Here is a 24632-nt window from a genome sequence, read left to right on the forward strand (position 1 = left end):
TTTTGAAAAAAAAAAAAAATGGTCGCAGTTTCCAAAATTTTATTTTGAAATGTTTACTTCCGGTTTAGGAGAATTTTTTTCAAATTTGATCCCTTTTTTTAAAAAGATCAGGAAATTTTCTATACAAATCGCGTAGTTTGAAAATTTAAAGTAATTATTTTCAATACGAAAAAATTCTTCAAAAAAATCCTAATTTCGATTTAGACGATTTTTTAGGAGCCCATAACTAAACAAATACACATCATATGAAAAAAAAAATTGTGTTCGTATTTATATCTACTAGAAGTATAACTGGACCTAATATGAACAAATTTCGGAACCTCACTTTTTTCCCCTGTCAGCTTGACGTGAAATGCCCCAAGTCACAAGTTCTTTATTTTACTTATTAATAACATAATTAATTATTATTCAGTTAAAAATACAATTTACATAAACATGGGTTTTATGTAATTTTCCTTAATGCTTTTTGAAATAAGGTGGTAAACAAATAATTTTAAAAAATTTATAAGACTTTGTTAAACAAAGTTCTCAAAATCACACACATCTCTGCCCCCTTTGCATATCATACTTTTTAATCATTTAAATAGGTAGGTATAAAAACATAAACTTAGATTAACATATCAATGTTTTTTTTTGTTAATAAATAGTAGCAATTTGTTATGCTTCAATGATTTAATATACTTCAGCGTTTCTCAACCATTTTGATGCACAGTACAACATATTTGCAAATTCGCACATAGAGCCTATTGTTTAATTTATACAATGAGATGACTTTTGGAACAGTAAGATAGATAATCCCAAGCTGTGGGCTCAATTTTTTTGAAGGCCCTCCCTTTTTTGAAAAATAAACATATTTCGAAAACTCTTCTATTTCTTAAGTTTTTCCTTTACCGTGGAGAGTTTTGATAGTTTCAACAATTGTTATTGTCTCAATGTTTAGTTTTAAAAAAAACTTTTTACAATATTGCTTCTGTTACTACTTGAAAAAGATTATCAGTAAACTACCAGAATCACCAAAAATAGTAAGCCTATACTACCTATCAGGCTAGAATATCTGGAAAGCTGTAGGCGAGGATATCGAAATTTAATAACTGTGATTATATGAATTGCTAAAATTGTGGAGCATTAACGAAAATCACAAATTTCCATTGTCCATAAAAGTTATTTTTCGTATGTAACAATGAATAAATGAATTACGTTAATTAAAATAGGTTATTAATTATCTTATTTAATATTAAATATGCTTAAAATGAACAAAAAATGATGTTAATCGCGAAAAATGAATGTTTCAAAATTTGAGGTTATGATGTCCAAAAAAATTATTATATTATTCCGGCTATTATACGGAATTTTTTGGGTTAAATTTGGGTATTTATTACTGAAAAATTATTGTATTATTACGGCTATTATTCGGAATTTTTTGGGTTAAATTTGAGTATTAATAGAGTAATCATATAGTATATTTTCTGTAACTGTACGGCGTAAGTATAATATAACCAAATTATAACGGTTAAATGTATGGCATTGCTTAAATGACGACTAATTATGGTATTTTTACGGCATTCTCGAAACCGTCAGGCATTCTCGAAACCTGCAGTAAAAATCCTAAATGTAATCAATTGGGTCTACAAATTAATAAACATGTAATAAATATGAAAAAACATGTATAGGTTGTTATTGTATGTCAAAATAAAATTCCGAATATTTTATCTACACAAAGATAAATATCAATATTTTAATAAAACTACCATATTTAAAATATAAAGTTTTATTAAAGATAAGAATAATTATCAGGATAATATTTCGAGTATATGAGATGTTAACAAGTAATTTATTGAAAAAAATAATCGTCAATTTTGATATTTTATTTCAACTAATATAAATAAAAATAATATTAATATTTGCCAAGAAAACTTTTTAAAAACTATGCTAAAGTTAAATATATGTTAATTAATTAAAATGAATAAAATTTAATGAAAAAAATTTACAGATTAGGGGAGCGGAGGCTAATACCGTACAGCGGCTAATTCCGTACATCACTGTTTATACTGAAGGAATTGAGTTGCGTGCGTTTTCTTGGTGTCAATCATTAGCGCAGTTGTGTTAGCGTAGCCTCTTAAGTTACTGTGCTATTAAGGGTAATATTTTTGGTATAAATAGATGTTATGTGATTTGGCGCTCGTTTTTACAACTTTTAAACATAAAAAAATAAGATATAAGTACCTATTTTTATTAAATTTTATAATAAAATTATTATATTTCGGACTATAAATATCTTTATAATAAGATTTTCATCAAAGAATCCCTTTATTGAATTTTTTTTTAGGTAAATACTCATTCTTAAAATTTGAATTCGGTTTCGGGAATTTCCGTACACTGTACGGTATTACCCGCAATGAAGCATTGCATGATATTATTTCTCCAGAAGCAGCAGTAAATGCAGAATCAGAGATATCACATGATCTCATTTCACCAGAAATATGATCAGAAATATGAGGAGTTCATGAATTGTGTGTAATATGTAATGAATTTGGTAAGGATATAGAATTATGGTACAGATGTGTGTCATGTGACAAATGGCACATGCTTTGTGTAGTGGCGCAAACTCTGCGGACGATTATATCTGTGTATTTTGTGAATAAATAAAAGATTACCCACAGTTAATTAAAATTATTTTTTTTATTTGTGAAAAAATACCTTTTTTCAGGCTTTTTAGGTTCTTAAAATTATGTACGGAATTAGACGCAAGTCTCGGGTAATTCCGTACAAATAACTTTATAGAATAATTTGATTTTGACACTGTCATATTGGACACTGTCAATTATGGATTATTTATATAAAACTAGACTAAATTTATGATGGCTTGATACATAAAGCATTGTATTCTATTAAGTAGGTTCGAAGAAATACACGTTTAAAGTTAGGTGTACGGCATTACCCTCCGCTCCCCTACAAACTTAAAACAAGGTTTTTGGGCATAGCGTGACTTGTTAAAAATAATAATTTTTCTCATGGAGGTAAAAAATGTTCTTCTTGTCCACGTGTTCCTGTAACTTCATCTGTTTCATTTTAACTAATTTATACTTCATTGTATAGAATTGGGTAGATGACTGATATCATATTTGGCACATTATTCCATTTAAAAGTAAAAGTAGACTTGATACCATAAGAAATTTTCAAAATTGAATAAAATTGATTGAAAACGAAAAAGTTATAGGCATTCAAAGATTCCTACTCGTCTCTTTCTTGCAAAACAGAGTTATTTGTAATCTTTATGGCGATACTCAACAATGACGTCACTTTTAAGATATTATTGGCAACTTTAGTCTCGCAGCCTGTGAGTGAATTATATGAAGTTATCAGAAATCTTAGTCGGTCATGTTGATGAAAAGAAATGTTTGTGTACTGATAAAAACATTTTTATAAATCTGTTGGTAAAAATAAATATGTTATATGTAAATGTGAAAATAGGCATGTTTATTTGTTTCGCTTTCACGCTAAAACTAGCGAATGGTTTTTAATGAAACTGTACAGAAATATAGCTCATATATCAGAATAACACATGAACTATAATTTATAAAGATATATTAATAAAAAAATAAAAAGATTAAATTTAATTTGACATTTACCATTTTTTAAATTTTTACAGAAATTTTTAATTTATATTTCAAAATGATGATTATAGATGGAGCAGAACTATGATCATCATTTTGAACCATAAATTAAAGAATTCTGTAAAAATTTAAACTAGTAAATGTCAAACAAATTATGGCCAACTTTCTGATATACTAAATGAATTATGACTATGTTACATTTAACAAAATTGAAAACTGTACATATCAAGAGAGGGTTGAGGCTACAAAGCGGTGGTTTTAACTTTTAAGCCCAGTGAAGCGGGTGATTATGAAGCTAGTATGTAAATACTTTTGAATGTTTTTTAAAAACATGTTTTAAGTAGGATCAAAAAATTCCTTAATTTCTTATTTACAATAAAATAGGTTTTTTGAAAAAAGTTCATACTTTTTTCTTTATGAAAAAAACAAAACAGTTTTGACTGTAACCAAAAAATTATTTAAGAAAATCCCAAATTTTGGAGAAAAAAGTCCTCTTAACATTTGTTTGTTGTTTGTTCCAGTAGTTTCTATATTTATTGCATTTGGTCAAACTGGGCGCGGCGCTCACGAGCGATCAGTTACTTTACTGGACAATCTCCAAGTAGCCTGCACCGCATATATCGAAAAATCTCATTTTTCTCTAAGTAAGCTAATCAGGCACTCAATTTTGCCTAATGCAACCATTATGTTTTTTACGCAAAAAATTCATAGCGGGAAAACTAAAAGAAAACTTTAATGATTCTCAAATCTTGATTTTTAATCAAAAAGTAAAACTGGCCTTTAATTTGTCCTTGAAAGTCTAATAAAATACTATTCGCAATCGCATGGCAACCATTTAGTATAAAAATGCTAATATTAAAACAAAAAACTTTACTTACATCAGGATATTTTATTTAATTAAATGTATATATAAATATAGGTCAATGCCCTTTATTTCAATAGGTACTTTATTATTTTGTCTAAAGTTGTTAAGGAACTTATTAGATAACAAATTTTATATTATTTGTATTTTACTACTAACGAAGATATAAATAATTCGCTTATATATTTTGCAATAACTAACTAACTGCAATATAAATAATATTTCAAGGCTATTTAAATAATATAATATGAATACAGATACAGTTTATTGACTCATCATCTTCTCCATAGTCATAAATTGAAAGCAGTTTAATAATTTATTAATTAATAATTTATCCTTAATATTGATTGCATGTAGTCTTTGGTAGATTGACATTCTCATGCATGTATATTCAATATTTTATTTCATTCAGTATCAATCTTTGCTTTTATCTCAATATACAGCATAAAAGGCGTTGTTGGCGCAAAATTATCATTCTACTTTGAAAACCACAAACTCTTTGGGACCTAACTTTGAAATTGAAGCATTACGATCTTTCTCAAATATTTGTAAGTATACCTGTCCACGATTGGATCTGTTTGCCAAGCACTAATTAACTGAGAATTGGACTAAGTTGAAAGGCGGAACTATTTTATATTAACTAAATCTTAATCAAACCTTATTTCAATATTGATATGGTAGAGAACAAAATTTTAACATTTAACGAAATTATTATTGATTATCTTTTGGCGATAAACAGTTACTGCTTTAGTAGATGGTAGAATTTCAGCGATTATTTTAGGATTCGAGAGGAAACTCTGTTCTGTTATAGAATAAAAAATAAAAATCGATCCTGACGAAAAATGCATCGATTGCGTATCTTCTGACATACCCCAGGACTGCTGAACCTTTCTAAATGAATTGTCTGTAAAATTTCAAGGTAAATCTAATATATGTCCAGCCATATAGACATTCCGAGTAACAAGTATAGCTAATGAAGCAGGAAAAAGACTAAATTCTAGGATTTATTATTACACGTCAGAGTTTGAATAAACCCTGGAATGTGTTTTTTTAGTAATCAAACGGGGAATCTTTGGCACTAGTCATTTGAACTTGAAAACTGTGCATTAAATAAAATTAAAAAAGAAATTGTTTACACAAAAGTGTAACGGCATGTTACATGCATGGTTGCTGGCATGATACGATGCACATTTTCATTTTTTATTCAATTTTCTAGCAAAGAAATTGGCTGAGATACAACCATCACAAATTGTGACGTTTTTGGAAAAAAGATTCGAACAAAAGTTGTTTCTCAAAAAAATAGCAAGAACGTTTTTTCGAAATTCTAAGTAATTCGGGAAAATTGTGATAGCTGTAGCTCCAAAAAGGACTATTTTAGAGCCGCCTATAAGGTTCATCTGCATTCAAAAGCAAGTGTATAGAACCAAAAAGGTCAGGGTTAAATATGACGAGTTTCGATGCACCATTGTTCTCGACCTGGATATGTGATTGCAAAATTTATCTACGCTTTCACCGTTCAAAACTCTAAAACACTATAACGATGACATCGTAGGAAAAAATAGGGCGTGATCTGACCGGATTCGGGATCGAGTTGATTGTTTCACGACTCGAAGATTGATAGCAATAGGGACTACCGAACAAGAAGAACCCAGTTAGAATGCATAACTATAAAAGTTATTAAAGAAAGCTATGCTATAGAAATCAATCTCAAAATTGGGCGATTAGCAAAAGACGAATTCCACATGGGTTGCACTGGATAAAAAATGAAACTGCTGTATCTAAACGGCACAAGAATATCGGTTCGCTGAAATTTTAATACGCTTTTTAATTGACCTGAAAGTGGTGGCGAAAAAAACTAGCTATTTCTAAAAGCTATGGTTCTAAAAGCTATATTCAGTTGAAAAGGTTATTTTTTTATCATGACTGATATTATTTGAATATTTCTTATCACCCATTCATCATTAAACCTTGATACATTTGTTATCTTATTGATATAGGATATTATATAATTATATATTTTTGGAAAAAATAAATGTTTTATATTTTAAGGATATACGAGCACCAAGGGAATTTTAAATGAAAAACTTGATTTTATATGAAGTTGGAATAAGTCTAAATAAATTCTGAAAATTTTAGGGGATGGGGTATCCGATTATTTAAATAAATAAATGAAATCAAAAGTAGGAGGCTATTTAATATCGGTTTTATGGTAAAACGGTAGATGGATGATATGTTTTCATAGATTTCTCCAAAACTAGTCGGTGGAAATTAAAAAAAAAAACTATTTAAATTAAAGTTAAAACCTTAATAAATTATCGGAAACAAAAAGAATCCACTGTGTCCGACTAATTAAGGATGTATGAGCACGAAAGTGGGGGCATAAATTAAAAATTTTTTTTTTTTCAATTTTGGTGGTGAATTATGATATAGCTTGACAATATAAGACGAAAAGTAAGGATAAAATTTGTCGATATCTGGAATAATTTTCAAAATATCGAAAATTGATAATTTTGTGTCATTATTTAGCTTTCGATATTTCGAAAACCAAGGCAGATATCCAAAAATTTTATTATTATTTTTCCTCTACATTCATGAGGCTATAACAAAATTTATCATCAAAGTTGAAAATAAGATACAAATATTTTCAATCCTAAATCTAAAATTTCCTTGGTGCTCGCGGTACCTTAAAATACTAAACTTATAAAACTATAAAAAAAACTTAACTGGTTAAAAATTAATTTTATAATTTATGCATTTGTTTCAAAACGGATACTTTTATTGATCTTTAGGCCATTAGATTTTCTAATCCCATAATTAAAGTATACCTGTTTAAGTGTTTAGTTTACTTTATAATTTGAACGTAGATATTGTATTAATTAAATTTAGTGATAAAAATCATCAATGATTCATAAAATTTATTGATTAGTGATTAATAAAAACAATTTCAAATTAATTGAATAAAATTTAGATTTTTGGAAGTGGATATTTTTGTTTAAAAATGCCACCGAGATTATATTATTATTTTGACCTAAAATATAATAACAATGGACAATCAGAAATTGATCTTCTCAATTATAAATCAAAAATTTTGTAAATGTTTTTTTTTTTTTTTTTTTTTTTTTTTTTTCATTCAACAACTTTAAAATTTTAACTTTAAATGTTTCGATCCAAGGACATGAGAGTTCTTATAGTTAAAATTAAAATGTTGATGTTCGAAAGATGAATCAAAAAGTTTTAGAATCCGAAAATCTCTCAAGTTTCCTTGCATTCTCGAACACATACACATATTATTAAATTAAAATTGAGATTTTTGATAACAGGTAGTTGCGAAACAATTCGATGAAAAATTAACATCGATTATACCCTATAATATACACACTAAGAAGAGGTATTAAAGGTGTTATATAAAAACTATTCAACTCAGACCCACTCTCCAAGTGTCTTACAACTATCTTAACGCATATCGAAGCTAATGTATATAATACCTCTCACTTAGATGCATTGCTTGACGCATGTATTCTGTCATACTCGTGATATTTGTATGTCTAGATGTAAATCGAACTTTCTGTATACTCTCTACAGCAGACTCTTTTGTTGTTCTTTTACTTACCCTCAGTGTAAATAGTGTATGTGTTACAGCCAAAACTCTTAACCGGTCAAAAGTACCTTTAACTAGCAAAATCAGCCAAAGTACTTTTGACCACAGGCTTTCGATAATAATACTTTTGAATGATATAACAGTCAAAAGTACTATTGTCCAATGAAGCTGGTCAAAAGTAGTTTTGACTAACTGATTTTTGTTTATTTTTTTACTTAAAGTATTTTAACATCAATTAAAATTAATAATAAATAATAAAAAAAAAAACTATAACGTCATTGCCTTTTTGCTTTATTTTACTGTCAATTTTTTTTAGTACTTGTTACTTTTTCTTTGTATAAGTTAAACCTTCGTTATAAGTAATTTCGAAATATTATTAAATATATGCATAGTTCGTATAGATATAAATAGTCCATTCGAAACAATTAAAAATAAAGACTGACTTTCTAGTAAGGTTATATACCAAAACAATTCGGTCATTACTCAACTCCGGTCTAAACAACTCGGTATAAAACAACTCATTAAAAGAACGACTTGTTACAAAAATTATTCCCACGTGGATCAATGAACGAAATCACAAGGTTAACCAAAAAGCCAAAAAACCCGCAGACCCATGCTAAATCGACCCCATTTAAGGCTTGGCCAATCCGTGGATCAGTGAATGAACGCAATCGCAGGGTTAACCAAAAACTAAATGAAAACCCAGATCCGTGCAAACTCGACTCCTTTAAATGCATAATATTAAAGGCATTTCATCAGTGAATGAACGCAGTCGCAGGGTTAACGCGAGTTGTTTTCGTATCGAGTTGTTTTGGCAACGGGTTGTTTCTGTGCCGACTTGTTTTTACCGGAATTGTATTGACGCAGTTGTTTTTACCAGAGTTATTAAATGCCGAGTTATTCATGACGGTTCTTCTCTAGAAATTAAAACTAGTTTTGACCAAAAGCGTTAGTCTAAACCACTTTTGACCCCAAATTAACCGTCAGAAGCACTATTTACCAATGAATGTCAGGAAAAACTACTATAGACCAACCTGTGCAGTCAAAAGTACCTTTGCCTGTTTTTTTCAGTTAACAGATGACTGGCTAAGAGTTTCGATTGTGACATATACAAATATTACCGTCATGACCGTCAGCGTTGCCAACTCTACCAACCTTAAGGTAGATCTACCAACTTTGAGTATTCTTAGAATAGAAAGTTGGTAGCTTACCAACTTTGAGTAATTCAAAGTTAATAGATCTAAGATTAGATCTACCAACTTTTAAGCAGAATTTGCTGAAAACTACCAACTTTTTAAATCATATCTACCACATAGACAGATTTTGGATTGACAACGCTGATGACCGTACAAAAAAGTATGTAATAGCTAGAACTAAAAAACATTTAATTTTATTAACAACTAGAATATTTTCTTCCCAAGGCCATATATCTACAATAAAATTTTCTTTATTGGAATTTATTGATAAAACTTGACTTTCTTATTATTATAAATGCGGAAGCAATGATCGTGTTAAGAACGACTTTGAGTTGTAAGACTTAAGCTAGACATTCTGCATATTTGAAGAACAACATTTATACGCTTAGCTAAATATCTGAATATTTAACATTAGTCTGGTCAATAAGTTCAAATTGGTGAAATATAGAAACAATGGTCTTAAAATACATGTGATTACTCGTTGGATTCGTCATGTCTAGAAAAATGTGCCAGAAGCGTTTTTCAGGAAATAAAAAATTTTGTAATAATTGGCGTAAATTTTTTTGGCTTTGTGCAACCTTTCTTAAATATAAACTTAACAAGATCTCGTCATAAAAGTTTAAAAAATTTTAATACCTTGTTTATAATAATCTTTTTAAGTTAACAAAAAATGCATATAAAATTTAATTTTTTGTTAACTTAAAAACATTTTATAAATAAACTTTTAAATTTTTTTAAGCTTTTATGGCGTCATCTAGAGGTGTAAATAATATTATTAGTTTACAAGGAAAGCGAAAATTAGAGAAAGTTTTATTAATAAAAAATTGTCGAACTTGTTGAAAAATTAACTTTAATATTAATTTCCAACGGTAGTAAATTCTTTATACTATTTAAAATTCACCATAATTTTTTCAAATTTTTAAATTAATATTTATTCCGGGAGTTCCGGGAAGTAGGATTTCATATCGGAAATTTCCTCCTCTTTAAAATCTTTTTTGAAAATTTCTTAAGTATTAATATTTTATAAAATATGGGCGAAAAACGATATACCTTTTTTTCATCTTTAATTGTTTATAACTTTTGAAATTTTTTTGCCTGCTAAAAAACGCTTCTGGCACATTTTTCTAGACATCATTCTGAATCCAACGAGCTATCACACGTATTTTTTAGACCATTATTTCTATATTTCCCCAATTTGAACTTGTTGGCTAGACTACATAGATAATTTTATATTACAAGCTTAGGCCTTACTTCCATTAAATGATATTATATTGTCTATTGAACCTAAATTGTTCTGGACTCTAAAGTCTATAAAGTCTCAAGGTCGTAAATGTAGTTTTGAATGAAGGAAGAAACCTTGCCAAGCACTCATTTATGACCTGCACTCTAATTTTGTTTCATTCTTTTATCGCCAAATACAATAGTCAAGGCGAAAATTTTACCAATTCTTAATACTACAGAATAATTAACCTTTTTAATTAATTTTCATATAAATTGTTTCTAGTTGTTTGGGCGCCAATGGAAATATTAGTGTAAATGGAATAGAAAGAAGTTTTGATAACCTTCGTTTAGATTCGTGTTATATAATGCAAGAGGATAATTTGCAACCATTACTAACTGTTCAAGAAGCTTTAAATATTGCAGCTCATTTAAAACTGCCAAATAAGTTGTCTCGAGATGATCGGAAAGAAAAAGTGAGTATTTTAAAGTTAGCAATTCGTTAGTACAAGGCTTCTAATGGAGCTCTAACTCTCATCATGAGTTCGAGGTCAGTTTTTTAAAAGCTGTTCATTTATTAAAAGTTTAATTAAGTTTTTATGCACAAAATTAATTTTATATTTTAAATTATGTAAATTTTTTTTTCTTAGCTGTAAATAATAGACCAATCAATGAGTAGTTTTATCGTACAAAAAGTGTAGGACTTTTATATATCTTCATATTTATCATATCATATTTTCATAATTAACTCTTAAACAGATTCGTGGAAATTTAGAATCACTCATTAAAATCTAGCTAGGCCGGCTAAAATTTTCCCAATAATGTTAAAGTCGCTATATAAATTACTAGACTGGTTTTTTTCTTTTCTATTTCTGGTTATTTTCACTATTTAGTTAGTTATTTTGAAATACCTATTCAATAATACCGAACTTAACATAGTATTTATTATTCCTAATTAAATTTAAATATATAATTTCCTTTATTTTGATACCCTACACGATAGGTTTGGTTAATTCTTTTATTAACATATAACTATTTCGAGCCATTATACATTTTTTCAAACATTAATCTAAGGACACTTGGGTTCTTAAGAGGAATATAGCGATGGCATAGCTCTCAAAATCCATCGAGCCGTTTGGATGATACGAGGTAGAGTTCGTTCAAACTAAAGTGGCACTGAACAAGAGAGAATGTAGATATGAGTGCACATACATATACATCATACACTCTCTCTTGTTCGGTGTCACTTTGATTTGAACGAACTCTAATAATAGTACAAGAGACGGTAAAAGGTCGATCTTCACCCACCTGATAAACAGATGAGACACTTTTTTTATGAAATTTTATTGATTTTTAACATGGCTTTCATAATTCTACTATCGCAAAGTGTTCATGGCTATTTTTAATTAAATTAATTTTAATAAATTTTTTCCATGAACGTTTTTTTTTAAACAAGCCTATATCATTATTTTCGTAATTAAATTATCTTTCTTCTAATACCAATTTACTGGAGTAAATCTAAGCAAAAAAAGGCTGTTATATGGATTAAAAGTTCGAGCAGTGAAACTTTGGGGTTTTTCTTTTCACATCAAAATAAGTATTTTTTGAAATTTTTTACTTTCCCGGAGTGGTGCAACATGTTTAAAAAACAAAATGGCGTCAAAAATGCAATTTTTTTCAGAAATTTTATCATTTTTATTTTATATTCGCAAAAGGAGACATCGGTGCATATCCAAATTTGGTAGGTTTGTAGTCCATGTTAAGAACTACTCCTCATAATTTTTTGGTGGGGTTTCGTCCCTTCCCCTCCCAGTTATATATATATGTATACATACATATGGTAAAACAGTTCATTTGACTATAACTTGAAAAATATTCGATGGATTTTAATGAAACTAATATCAATAGTAGGTTTTATTACTTACAACTTTCGGTTAAAATTTTAGCGAAATCCGTTAAATAGTTCGGCCAAAATTTCCAATTTAGGGAATTGTTTAAAATGGCTGCCATTTTATGCCATTTTATCCTACGAGGTTAAATTTTTTTTTAAATTGTAGAATTTTTTATTATCTTTCGATTTTATAATAAGTGGCTTACCCGTAAAATGACTCCTTGATCCATATTTTTGCGAAAAACGGAAAATTTAACTATGATAACTTTAATTATGAGGAGTAGTTCTTAACATGGACTACAAACCTACCAAATTTGGATATGCACCGATGTCTCCTTTTGCGAAAATTAAATAAAAATGATAAAATTTCTGAAAAAAATTGCATTTTTGACGCCATTTTGTTTTTTAAACATGTTGCACCACTCCGGGAGAGTAAAAAATTTCAAAAAATACTTATTTTGATGTGAAAAGAAAAACCCCAAAGTTTCACTGCTCGAACTTTTAATCCATACACAAGGCGTAATTTCACTCTACTAATTTCGGTTGGTTAACAGATCGGTGTAGATTTCTTCATATCATATGAACAGGTAAGTCAATACAGGCAACTACACCGATCTTTTAACCAATCGAAATTGGTATTAGAAGAAAGATAATTTAATTACGAAAATACTGGTATAATAGTCTTGCTATATAAAATTAATTTAATTAAAAATAACCATGAACACTTTTTGATAGTAGAATTATGAAAGGCATATTTAAATATCAATAAAAATTCATAAAAAATATGTCTCACCTGGCTATCAAATGAGTGAAGATCGGCCTTATACCGTCTCTTAGACCATAAAGTAATTTACAAACAAATATACATACAAGATATACACGCGCGAAAAACATAACCCTTCCTTGGCAGTCGGGTAATAATTAGTTAAATTTCATAAGTTCGTGCATGAGACACGTTTAAGTATTGTGAATATACATACTTGTTAATAAAAAAAATGGTTTTCCCAACTTTTGTAAGATAATCGACTGGTGTATCGTAGTAAGAATGAACCTAGGTAGGTATAATTTAATGATAATTTTCAACTGTGCAATAAAATTTCTGATAAATATTTATTAGGTGATTTAATTGTTTGAAATTTTTATTTTTAAATACAAAAAAAAGTTTTAAATCATTTTTATAAGAAAAAAATTTTAAAGGTCATTATTTATAATAAAAAATTTTGCTGATTATGCACATGCAAAAATAAATAAACCAATTACCCATTCACAAAAAAACGCGATTTACATTTGCTATTATACGGAATGTTAATTAAAACTAAAATCATTCATAAAATCATCTAATTAGTCAATTTTTGTTTTCCGTCTGTCTGTCGACGCGATAGCTCAAAAACGAAAAAAGATTTCAAGCTGAAATATTTATAGCGTGTTCAGGATAGAAAAGGAGGCCGGAATTTTGAATGTTTGTCACTAACTGTATGTAAATTTCAAATTCTTATGAAAAAATAAAAACATTTTTGTTATAACCCGTAAATGTGATCCTTCCATTTTTGTAAAGTAAACATTTAGTTCAACAATTCTCAATTCTATTTCAGTAATTAAAATTTTTATTGTAGGTTGAGGAGACTATTACAGCAATTGGTTTACAAAAATGCCGTAAAACACAAATTCGTTATTTATCGGGTGGTGAATGTAAACGTTTATCAATTGCATTAGAATTATTACGTAATCCATCTGTGATGTTTTTCGATGAACCCACAAGGTTTGTATTCATAAAAAATAATTTATATTATAAAGTAATATTGCATTATTCTTATTATTTTCAGTGGTTTGGATAGCTCTGTATCTAAACAATGTGTTGGCCTTTTAAAAGATTTGGCACGTGAAGGACGAACTGTCATTTGTACGATACATCAACCATCAGCAATCCTACTTGAAATGTTTGATCATTTGTATATTATATCAGAAGGATTGTGTATTTATCAAGGTTCAGTTAAAGGTTTACTGCCATATTTAAATGAAATGAATTTAAATTGTCCAACTTATCATAATCCTGCTGATTTTGGTAATTTTAATAAATTTATTGTTTTGTTTTGTTTTATTGTTTTACAATATGATACTCGCCTTTAAAAGCTATCGCCAATGATTTGTATATTTGCATTTATTATTAGATTATCTAATAGAAAGGACTCTATGCAATAAAAGAAAAGGTTATCCAATAGAAAGTACAATTTTTATAATGAAATTTTTTTTTTAAATACTATTTAAACTTACATACTTAAAAGAAAGTTATATTTCAAAAGGCAATAGATTCTTGAAAAATTTTAAGTAAGACGAAACTTACGAACCACCCTTCGTGGTATATCGTAAATTGCGGGCTCGATTACCGCTATTGCTAAAAAAATATGGGATGCATGTCAATAAAAGAGGTAAAATTGGTCCCGAGAAATTTCAAGATTCCATTTTAATATATCATTGTTAGAATAGAATAATGTAAAATATATTGATGCAAACCAAAAATACGTATATTCTACAAAAATTTCAGATGCTACACTAACTTGCGATCTTTCTCATTTTTAGAGCCAAAAACTCACCTATTTACGCCTATTCTTTAAATAGTTGTGGTGGCTTGATTTAGCGCAATAATCTACCCTTAAATTAAAAACTTTTTAAATTTTCGAAATTACTGATGAGATAAAATGGAATAATTAACATAAAATCGATCCCGAAATCGGCATTATCAGATTGACAATCGGTGATCATCGGATTATGATTTACGTTATTCCCTATCAAAATCCATTTAGCCGTTTATACTGCAGAATGCCACAAAGAAAAGAAATTTCTTAGAAACATGCTCTCAGAAAGCATAGTTCTCCTACCACCTTCTCGTGTGGTCGCGAATTTTCCAGACAAGCGCATTTTTTTTACAAAGTGAGGCGCATGTTGTTGACTACACATTTAGTTGAAACTGTTCTGTAGACATATTTTTACTCAATGTGTGAATTATTTTAAAATTTTATCTCTTTATAAAGATTGAATCAGAGCTGTGTAGCGACATTTTAATTATTATGTCAGAAGAAACAGGAAAATTGTCAAAATATTGTTATAAATATATTTATTTTTCTAGTCTTGGAAGTGTGTCAAGGTCAATATGGGGATCGGATGGAGGAATTAGTGGAGAGATCAGAAAATGGTAAAAATTCTGATTGGCGACGTAATCCAAATTTTAAACTCCATCAAGTTAGTTATATTGAAAATAGCAGAACTGAAACAAATAATGAAATGACAAATTTGAAATCACAGCAATTGAATATAAATGATAATATGACAGATGATGATATAAAAAAGAAACGTTATAAAAAAAATGAATTTGTATATCCTAGATCATTTTTTGCGCAATTTTTTATATTATTATATCGTACATTTTTAATATTATCACGTGACCGCACATTAACATATTCACGAATATTTATTCATATCGCTATATCGTTATTTATCGGAACATTATATTATCGTATTGGTGATGATGCTACGTATATGTTGGATAATTGTAATTATTTATTCTTTTCAATTATGTTTCTTATGTTTACGGCGTTCTCATCAATGACAATTACATGTAAGTAACAGACTTATTTGTCAAGCACTCCAAATATTTCTAGAAATTCCAAAAATTGTAAGAAAATGGTGAAAATTCTTTGATTATTTTGAATTTTCTTAATATATTATGTTTTCTATATTCAAGCCACGAATTCATCACTATTTTTCATTGAGATTAGATTAAAAAACGCTCTATTAAAGGAAATAAATTCAAAATTCTTGTCCTTTTTGTTATTCAACAAAGAATGTAGGAGGCTGCTTTATTATATGATACGGAATAGTTATTTACGATACAAGTGTGGTAAGAACATTATTAACGTACGCCTGCGAAATTTGCACAACGGGTCTGTAGCACGAGTTAGGCAATCGTAGATAAATTAATTTTTTGAATTTAGCAGGCAAATCGATTTCAGTGAAATTTGTATAGAAGTTTGACAAAAATATTCAAAAGTGCCTTCCCTTTACCTTTTTTATGAAGATTATTTTACAGATAGAGTAATAGATTTATAATACACCTCTACTCCTCCTCATCGACCTTTCTAAGCTCTAATAAAATTGCGGAACCATATAATATTGAAACACCACTTTCTAATTCGAAACAAAAAAAGTTGATGAGATTTATTTCCTTTAAGAGTTAAACTAATACTGTGGAAGTATTTGAAATTTATAAATAAGGCAAATTTTATTACTGTGCACTTTACATATTATTTAAAAATTTTTGTTTTTAGTTCCCTTAGAAGTTCCAATTGTATCTCGAGAATATTTTAATCGTTGGTATTCATTAAAATCGTATTATTTGGCTGTAACTGTCGCAGATATGCCAATACAAGTTAGTTAAAAACAATCAGTAATAAATCAAGTAAAATATATTAATTTTTCCCATTTATATTTTTTAGATTTTGTCAACCGTCATTTACGTAATGGTTACATTTTATTTAACAGCTCAGCCATTTGAAGCATTCCGTTTTTGTTTATTTTTAGCTATGTGTATAATCGTTTCGTTTGTATCACAAAGTATTGGAATTTTATGTGGTTCTGTTATGAATGTTACAGTAAGTAGATGATTTATACAATTTTAGGTATTTCACGTTAAATGAATGGTCAGGATATTTCTTAGAACTTTTTTGAGTGAGTACCAAAATTAAATTGTCTAGAAAAGTGTTATGCCACGATCAGTACTCCGTATTAGGCATAAAGTTTGAGTGCATGATTGGGAAATAATACAGAGTGAATTATGAAAAGAGACTGCATAACTAATCCTGATATTTATTGAAATCCAAATAGGGTAATGAATTTTTATTTCAAAATAAATTTATAAACATTTAATATTTCGAAAACACCATCTCACGTCAGTGAAATTGGCTACTTTATTCAACACAAAATATTAATAAAACATACGGTGAAAACCAAAAACCGGCAAAAGCCAGTTTTGACTATCGTATGACCTTTGTACATATCCTTCCATAAGGAATAGTCGAACAGGAAATGTTTTCTTGATCTTTTTCTTACTTGATCACTTTTTTATTCTACTTTCTAAAATAGCATGCACTGAGATTTCTTATATTAAAAATAGACTAGTAGGTTAATCAAATTAAAATTTTTCGAAGAATTAATTTCCATCAAGCTGGAAATCGTTTTAATACCTTCATTTAGCCCTAAATGCGTGTAATCCGAATTTGCCCAATCCCAGGAGGTGTGCATAACTTTTGGAAGTAAAATAAATGCGAAATTTAAAGGATGTTTGCAGTTTTTTTTTACGAATTACAAACTATGCATCAAATAAAAACAAGTTCAAATAAAAGTTCTAGCTGAAGTAACTGTACAAATTTATAAATTTTTTTTTATTCAAATTTCTAGCTTCAAAATGACCGAAATATGCCAATTTTTAAATGGTGCATTTATTGCTCATTCAATCAAATGAAAAAGGATCCATCTTGTAAACCGTTAGAGATAGAACAAAAGTTTAAATTGTTATTCCTTATAAAAAAATAAACTATTTTTACTTGAAGCATTTTTTCTTAAACATCAATTTACCTATGTAAGCGAAAATTAGGACAAAACTTTGGTGTCTATTTTCTCCAAAAATATAAAAAATAGCTAGTTGTAAATTCGTTAATAGCTTCAACTAGTGATTTTCGTAAATAGCTTCAACTAGTGATTTTGTGAAACATTCTCGAAAAACAAAAAAAAAAAATTCTAGAAAATACTTTCTAAAATTTCGAAACTTAAAAAAATTAATTTTAATTTTTGGATTTATTTTGCTCCCAAAAAATATGCACATCTCCTGCGATTTGCCAAACTCGGATCATACGCTTTTAAGACTAAATGAAGGTATTAAAACGATTTCCAGCTTGCTAGAAATTAATTTTTTAAAACGCTTTTTATGGATTCTATTTGATTACCCTATAGTTAGTAATATCTTGTACAGAATCAGCTCCTAATCTTTGTTAACATAACAAAAATGGTATTTTTTTTATAATAGTTTGGGGATTTTTATATTTTAGTTGCAAATTAAAAAATATTTAAAAAAAAAAACACTCAAAAAAGTTTTTACACATATACATACTTATTTTCACCCTCACATTCATATAAATCCATACATAAATTTACCTATATTACCTAAGGTTTCTGATAACTTATTAATTCACTCACAGAAATGAGAAACCTTCATTAAAAATTATTATTAATTTTTTTTCAGAATGTAACAGTATTTGGACCGTTTTTCATATGTCCATTTTTAATGTTTAGTGGATTTTTTATTCATTTTAATGATGCACATCCATGGTTTCGTTGGTTATTTCATACATCATTTTTAAAGCATGCATTTGAAGGCCTAATGCTATCGGTATTTGGTTATGATCGTCCACGTTTACCATGCTCAAGTGATTATTGTCATTATATGACACCATCGAAATTAATTGATCAAATTGCAATGCCAAATGCAGATTATGGTCATGCTGTCATGGTTTTAATTATTTTGTATTTTGTATTAAGGACTGTTTCGTATTTGGTACTTTTGTATCGATTACAGCATAATAGGTGATAAATAGTTATTATATATATATTTTTTTAAACAAATTTTTATTAATTGCTCGTTATATTTTTTGCTCAATACATTTAAACAATATAATGGGCAGTGATTTTTATTAGCAGTGGCTTTAACAATATAAACAAATTATAATAAGTAATTCGTTGAACAGAACACGATACACGTACGTAAAACATATTTTTTGCAAAATATAATAGTAAGTCAAAATTTTATAAAATATTCTCAACGTAACCCACCTATCGACAAAATTAATCTAAATTATTAACAAGATCGTTGATTAAAAAATGTGCTTTTAGCATAATTACTGGGATGGAGCAGAACAATTTTTTTTTCGTCTAGTATTATATTGAAAGCTGCGTAAGCGAAAATTCAAGGGATGGGGAACTATTCGCGCTTTGGATTTTTCCACTTTTTCTAGCTTTTAAAGGTTTAGGCAAGTTTTTCAATTATGTATGTTTACGGAAGTGGTTTCTTTCATTTGAAATGGTAAAAAATAAAAGAAATACAAATTCCTTTCGTTTAAATAAAGTGGCAAGATCGAATCAATAACGGCTGTTTTTTCAAATTATAAACTTTAAATTGAAATTAAACACATAAAAATAATATTATTCGCCGTGGTATTGGATTCATTGGAAAGCTAATTTTATACTATTTGTGTTTACATGTCATTTTACAAATAAGAACGGACCCCGAATATAGCGGAACGGATCCCAATGTTACAAATTAACATTTTCTCTTAGGAAATAATGCAGGTGTGAGATCATACAAATGGTTTAGTGTGTCACATCGCTCAGTTGTCAGATTGGATGCTAATACTACTATGGCGTAAACAAAAATGGTATAAAATTTGGTTTCCAATGAGCCCACTATAATGGCAAATGAAATTATTTTTATGCTTTTAATTTCGATTTAAAAATTCTATATGTAAAAACACCTTTTAGAAGTGCGGGGAAAAGGGCAATCGCAGTTACGTTTGTTATAAATATTAAAAGGTGTAAAATAATAAGGAATAAAAATAATTTTTTCAGTAATTACCAATATTATTTCTTGTATTTTTAAAGAAAAAATTATTTTTAAATAAGTAAATAAGTTTTTTACTCTATTAAAAATTTTCCAGGCTTCTGTCAACGATTGGAAAAGGAAACATTAGTGTATTTATTATTTCATTCTAATTAGTATAGGTTATTCAAAACGAAATAAGATCGAATAAGAGACTAAGAGACAGTATGATCGAATAAGAGAGAACTTGACGTACGTGTATGTATATGTACATACATACTCATTTCATTTGGAACGATATAATTATAATAATAATGTAAGTGCTTATGTCAACATCGTCATATTGTGATGATATTTTGATGTTGACTGCAAAGAAACATCAGCTACATGTATTTAGACAATCAATAAATGTCGAAATATATTTATTTTACATTTTTGTTTTAATTACAACTAAATACTGTTTTTTTTTTCTGTCGTTATCATAACTTTAAAATCTAATAGCTTTAAATTTATCCAAAGACGAAAAAATAATTTTTTTGCTCCTCGTTATTAATAAATTTCATGTGGTTATTCAACTTTATTAAATAATAAAATCCATGACATTAAGAACTAATAATAAATTATTAATTAAAAACGAAATGAGATGGATTAGGTTCGTAATGTGAAACCACTGCTAAGTTTGGAGGAACTTTGAGTATGCTTAAAATTAGACTTTTCTTTGATTTTCAAAAAGCTTGCTCCACAAGCTTTATCAAATTTCTGCTCTCCATAAAATGAGTTGCCGAAACGTTTACTGGCTCTAGGATTCTATATTAATTTCACGTCATAATGCGATAAACTAATTTAAGATGGTCGTGTCTTTATTTTTATTGATCGGAGATCGGACAATAGTATTGTCCAATTCATTTTAGCGGTAGATTTACGGCTACGTTACGTTTATCTGAATGTAAGTGGGAACTATGAGTTATAATATTGTAATAAGTTTTTAAACCACTATCCTTTAACTTTGTTTTTTGAAATGCCTCAGGCCTTTTATTTTATGCATGCATCGTGTTCAAAATTGATCTGCAATCATCCCCATATTTTTTTTTTGTTATAATAAAAAAATTAACTAAAAATAGTTTTTTTCATAAAAAAGTTTTTGCTCAACTTTTGTATTTAAAAATAAAATAAGGAGATGATCGTAGAACAATTCTGAACACTATGCATCCATAAAAAAATCGGGGAAAAAACTGAAGTGAATGGATTGTATCATCAGGAGTATTGGTTATAATGGTTATTAAAGTTATGCCGAGTAAAAAAATTGAAATTTAGCTTCCGTTTTTTATTTTTATCTAAAATATCAATTTACCGAATTTTTTTCTTTTTATTTCTAGACGGTGGCTATCGCTCTTGTAAGAGATTAGATTTGTTAGGGAAAAGTTGAGTTTTTTGATAGATAAATACACTTACTGTTTACGGTAGGAATACGAATGTATTAATGTTTTCGATAAAGCTACCTTAAATTGTTCTAATCGCATTAAGATGATAATTTTATTCTACCATTCAATCTTTTCTTAGTGTACAAGAAATTACATTTAAATTTAGTTACCAAACATCACAATAACTACTGTGCCAAAGATCAATACGTCATTATTCACTAAAAAACACGCAATGCATAGAGAGCACCATTTTTTTTTAATTAAAATTATCAATTATTCTGCTTTTAAATATATATAATCAAAAATCATTTAAAATTATTTGTTTTAAAACATAACAATACTCAAAACTATTTTCAAAAACATAAATATTTAATTATCCAATTTAATCGCTTATATTTCCATCTTCTAAAATGCTAAACAATTCTTTAATCACTGTGTTCGAGATTATATTTACAAATCCATCTATCTTTATTATTTACTACGCTTTTTAGGGAATGTAATGGAGTTAGCACTATAAATTTTATATAACATGTATTCAATAATTAAAAATTTATTTTTATTTCTTCAAATTATGTAAACTTTTAATGCGACACGACGGAAGAATAGAGATCTGACAATTTTTTAACGTTAATTGCTGAAATTCAATTTCGAGAGATATAAATATGCAGTTATGAAATATTTTACTCCTTGGATTATAATATTATAGCCTTCCCATTAAAAATTTTTGAACTTGAAATTCAAATAACAAAAGTTGTGTATGAGGTACCTTTATTATTATTTAATTAGAAAAAGTATTCGATAGCATTAAGGATGACTTTGATAGGTGACATATACCCGTTATCTGGATGACAATTATCAATAATCCATCGCATTCAATATCATTGATGACATTGCTTGTGTATGAAAGAGTCAAAACTACACGATGTCAGACTCCAGTTGATGTTGCCAAAACATGAGATAACAATGTCGTAAATTTTGTCGAGCGGTAGATCTATACATATTTTATTGTATCTCTGTTGTCCCGTAGAGCGGTCTTTCTGGAAGCACATACCATTGAGATACATATTTTCTTTTTTAGGTTTTAATTAATTGGTTAAAATCAACCTGTACCTGTTACTTGTACCCCTGTCTGTAGTATCTAGCCTAAGCTACAACTCTTTGTATAAAAGGTGTTTTATAATTGACTGAAGAATTCTTCACTTCTTGAATAATTTTATAAAGACGAACGAAAAAGCTCTTTAACAAATTTCGGTATGAGTCCTAATTTTCAAGATAATTAACCAGATAAATTAATAAAAAATCAATAAATTTATCCAATAGCAGAGTACTTAGAAATAGTAGAATGTCTTTATTGTTGCATTTAATTATCATATTATCTATCTCATTTTTATTAATTTTTATTTAATCTCACTCAGTAATCTTTGTGTATTATTGTAATATCATGGTAATTACTCGGTGAGGTTTAATAAAATTAAAAAAGTGAGGTATGGAGGTAGATAATTAAATGCAACGATAAAGATAGCAATTGCTGTTGTGGTAATTACTGGGTGCGGTTTAATAAAAATTTTAAAAAGTGAGATAGATAATATGACAATTAAATACACCGATAAAGACATCCTTCTATTTCTATGCGCTCTTTTATTGGATAAATTTCATGATTTTTTATTAATTTATTTGTTTAATTATCTCGGAAATTGGGCCTGCAATCAATTATGTGTATGATCCAAAATCTGAAAATGTTTTTTTGTCAGAAAATTTAAAAAGAAGTTAAGAAACCGTTTTTTCAAAAAAAAAAAAGAAGCTGTCAAAGCATTTTCGAATTCTGGGTACTTGAAAGTTTAAAGCACCACAAATATTTAAAACTGAATTCTGAAAGTCTAGAATTATTTTTCTCCATTTTTCTGGAATACTTATTTTCAAGAAGTCGTTTTATAGAAACTAGAATCTTTTATCTCGAGTTTAAACTATTTACTTGGCAACAAAAAAAAAAAAAATTTAATATTCTTTACTAATTTATGTGTTGATTAGCGTCTAATTTTGTTTTATATCAGAAGCAAATTAAAATACGTGGTTCATTTTAAAAACAAAATCTTTATATTTACAACACAATGAATTTTGCCAATATTTGTAAAAATAAATAATTTAAAAAAAATTATTATTTCATGGCTTATCGTGCTAATTTCCTACAAGAGATCCATATCTTTAGAATGTGTTTTATCTTCAGGCAGTAAAAGGGTCTTATTGAAACTTTTCCTTTAACGACATATACTCTTCAAGAAACTGGCGACAATGTATTAAGATAAATGGACGCAGAATACTTAGTACAAATAATTAAAGGGAAAAATATTTCGTAGATGTATATTACCTATATCACGTACCTTATTTAGAGGTCGAAATAAGTTTTTTCTTTCAAAAACAAAATTGTTTTCTTATTAAATTTAATATTTTAGATCTTATTAATCTTCCGCAAAATATAATAATAAAAGTAATACAAATAGAAATATTTTTGTAAAAATATTTTGAAACATAAATTATTTTTACAGGGCTGTATTAAGTGCAATTCATTATCAAATTTATCAAGTGTGCCATAGATGAAAATTAATTACTGTAAAAAGTAATAATGTATATGGAATTAATTAAATTGAAAAATTGTTGATCAACATTCTGTGATTTTTATAAATATAAAAAAAAAGTATTCTTTTTTGTTAAACAATTATATTTGCTTATTTATACTAAATAATGATTTCCAACACGATAAAATGTAATTTGGAAAATGTAGTTTATTGTAAAATATTTTCGCTGAAAAAATTCAATTTAAAACATTAATTGAAATATATTATGATATTTTGTTTGCAATAAGAAATTTTTATTATCAATGAAATGATAAAGAATGCCGAACTACAAAAAACATTTCCCGTATATTGGTTCCTTTTTTACCATTTCCGTAATCTATCATTTGAAATAATGGATAAAAATCATTTTTTATGTAAAATAAAAGTAGTTAAATGTGACGTTACTTTCAAAACTTGCGTTTAAAAACCATGCTAGCCGGTATCACAAGTTTCGTGTCGTCATCGTTGATAATGTTAAATGAGTAGGAATGAAATATCAAACCGTACTCGGTAACATGTCGACATGTATTTAAGAACAGAAGCCAAATTTTTGGCTAATATTATATCATTATAAAGAA

The 24632-nt window shown here is 27.9% G+C and overlaps 1 protein-coding gene across 1 annotated transcript in view; it reads left to right on the forward strand.

The window, feature by feature from the left end:
* Positions 1-24094, forward strand: part of LOC123304928 (ATP-binding cassette sub-family G member 1-like) — a 43495-nt gene extending 19401 nt beyond the window's left edge. The window contains exons 3-11 of the mRNA XM_044886485.1: positions 10775-10964; positions 13993-14138; positions 14203-14441; positions 15504-15715; positions 15794-15992; positions 16702-16802; positions 16870-17025; positions 18672-19012; positions 23986-24094. Of these exons, the coding sequence (XP_044742420.1) occupies positions 10775-10964; positions 13993-14138; positions 14203-14441; positions 15504-15715; positions 15794-15992; positions 16702-16802; positions 16870-17025; positions 18672-19012; positions 23986-24037 (1636 nt within the window). The 3' untranslated portion in view covers positions 24038-24094. The remainder of the gene's footprint in view (positions 1-10774; positions 10965-13992; positions 14139-14202; positions 14442-15503; positions 15716-15793; positions 15993-16701; positions 16803-16869; positions 17026-18671; positions 19013-23985) is intronic.
* The last annotated feature ends 538 nt before the right edge of the window (positions 24095-24632 follow it).

Source organism: Chrysoperla carnea, chromosome 1, assembly GCF_905475395.1.
Source record: "Chrysoperla carnea chromosome 1, inChrCarn1.1, whole genome shotgun sequence".
Classification (NCBI taxonomy): Eukaryota; Metazoa; Arthropoda; class Insecta; order Neuroptera; family Chrysopidae; genus Chrysoperla; species Chrysoperla carnea.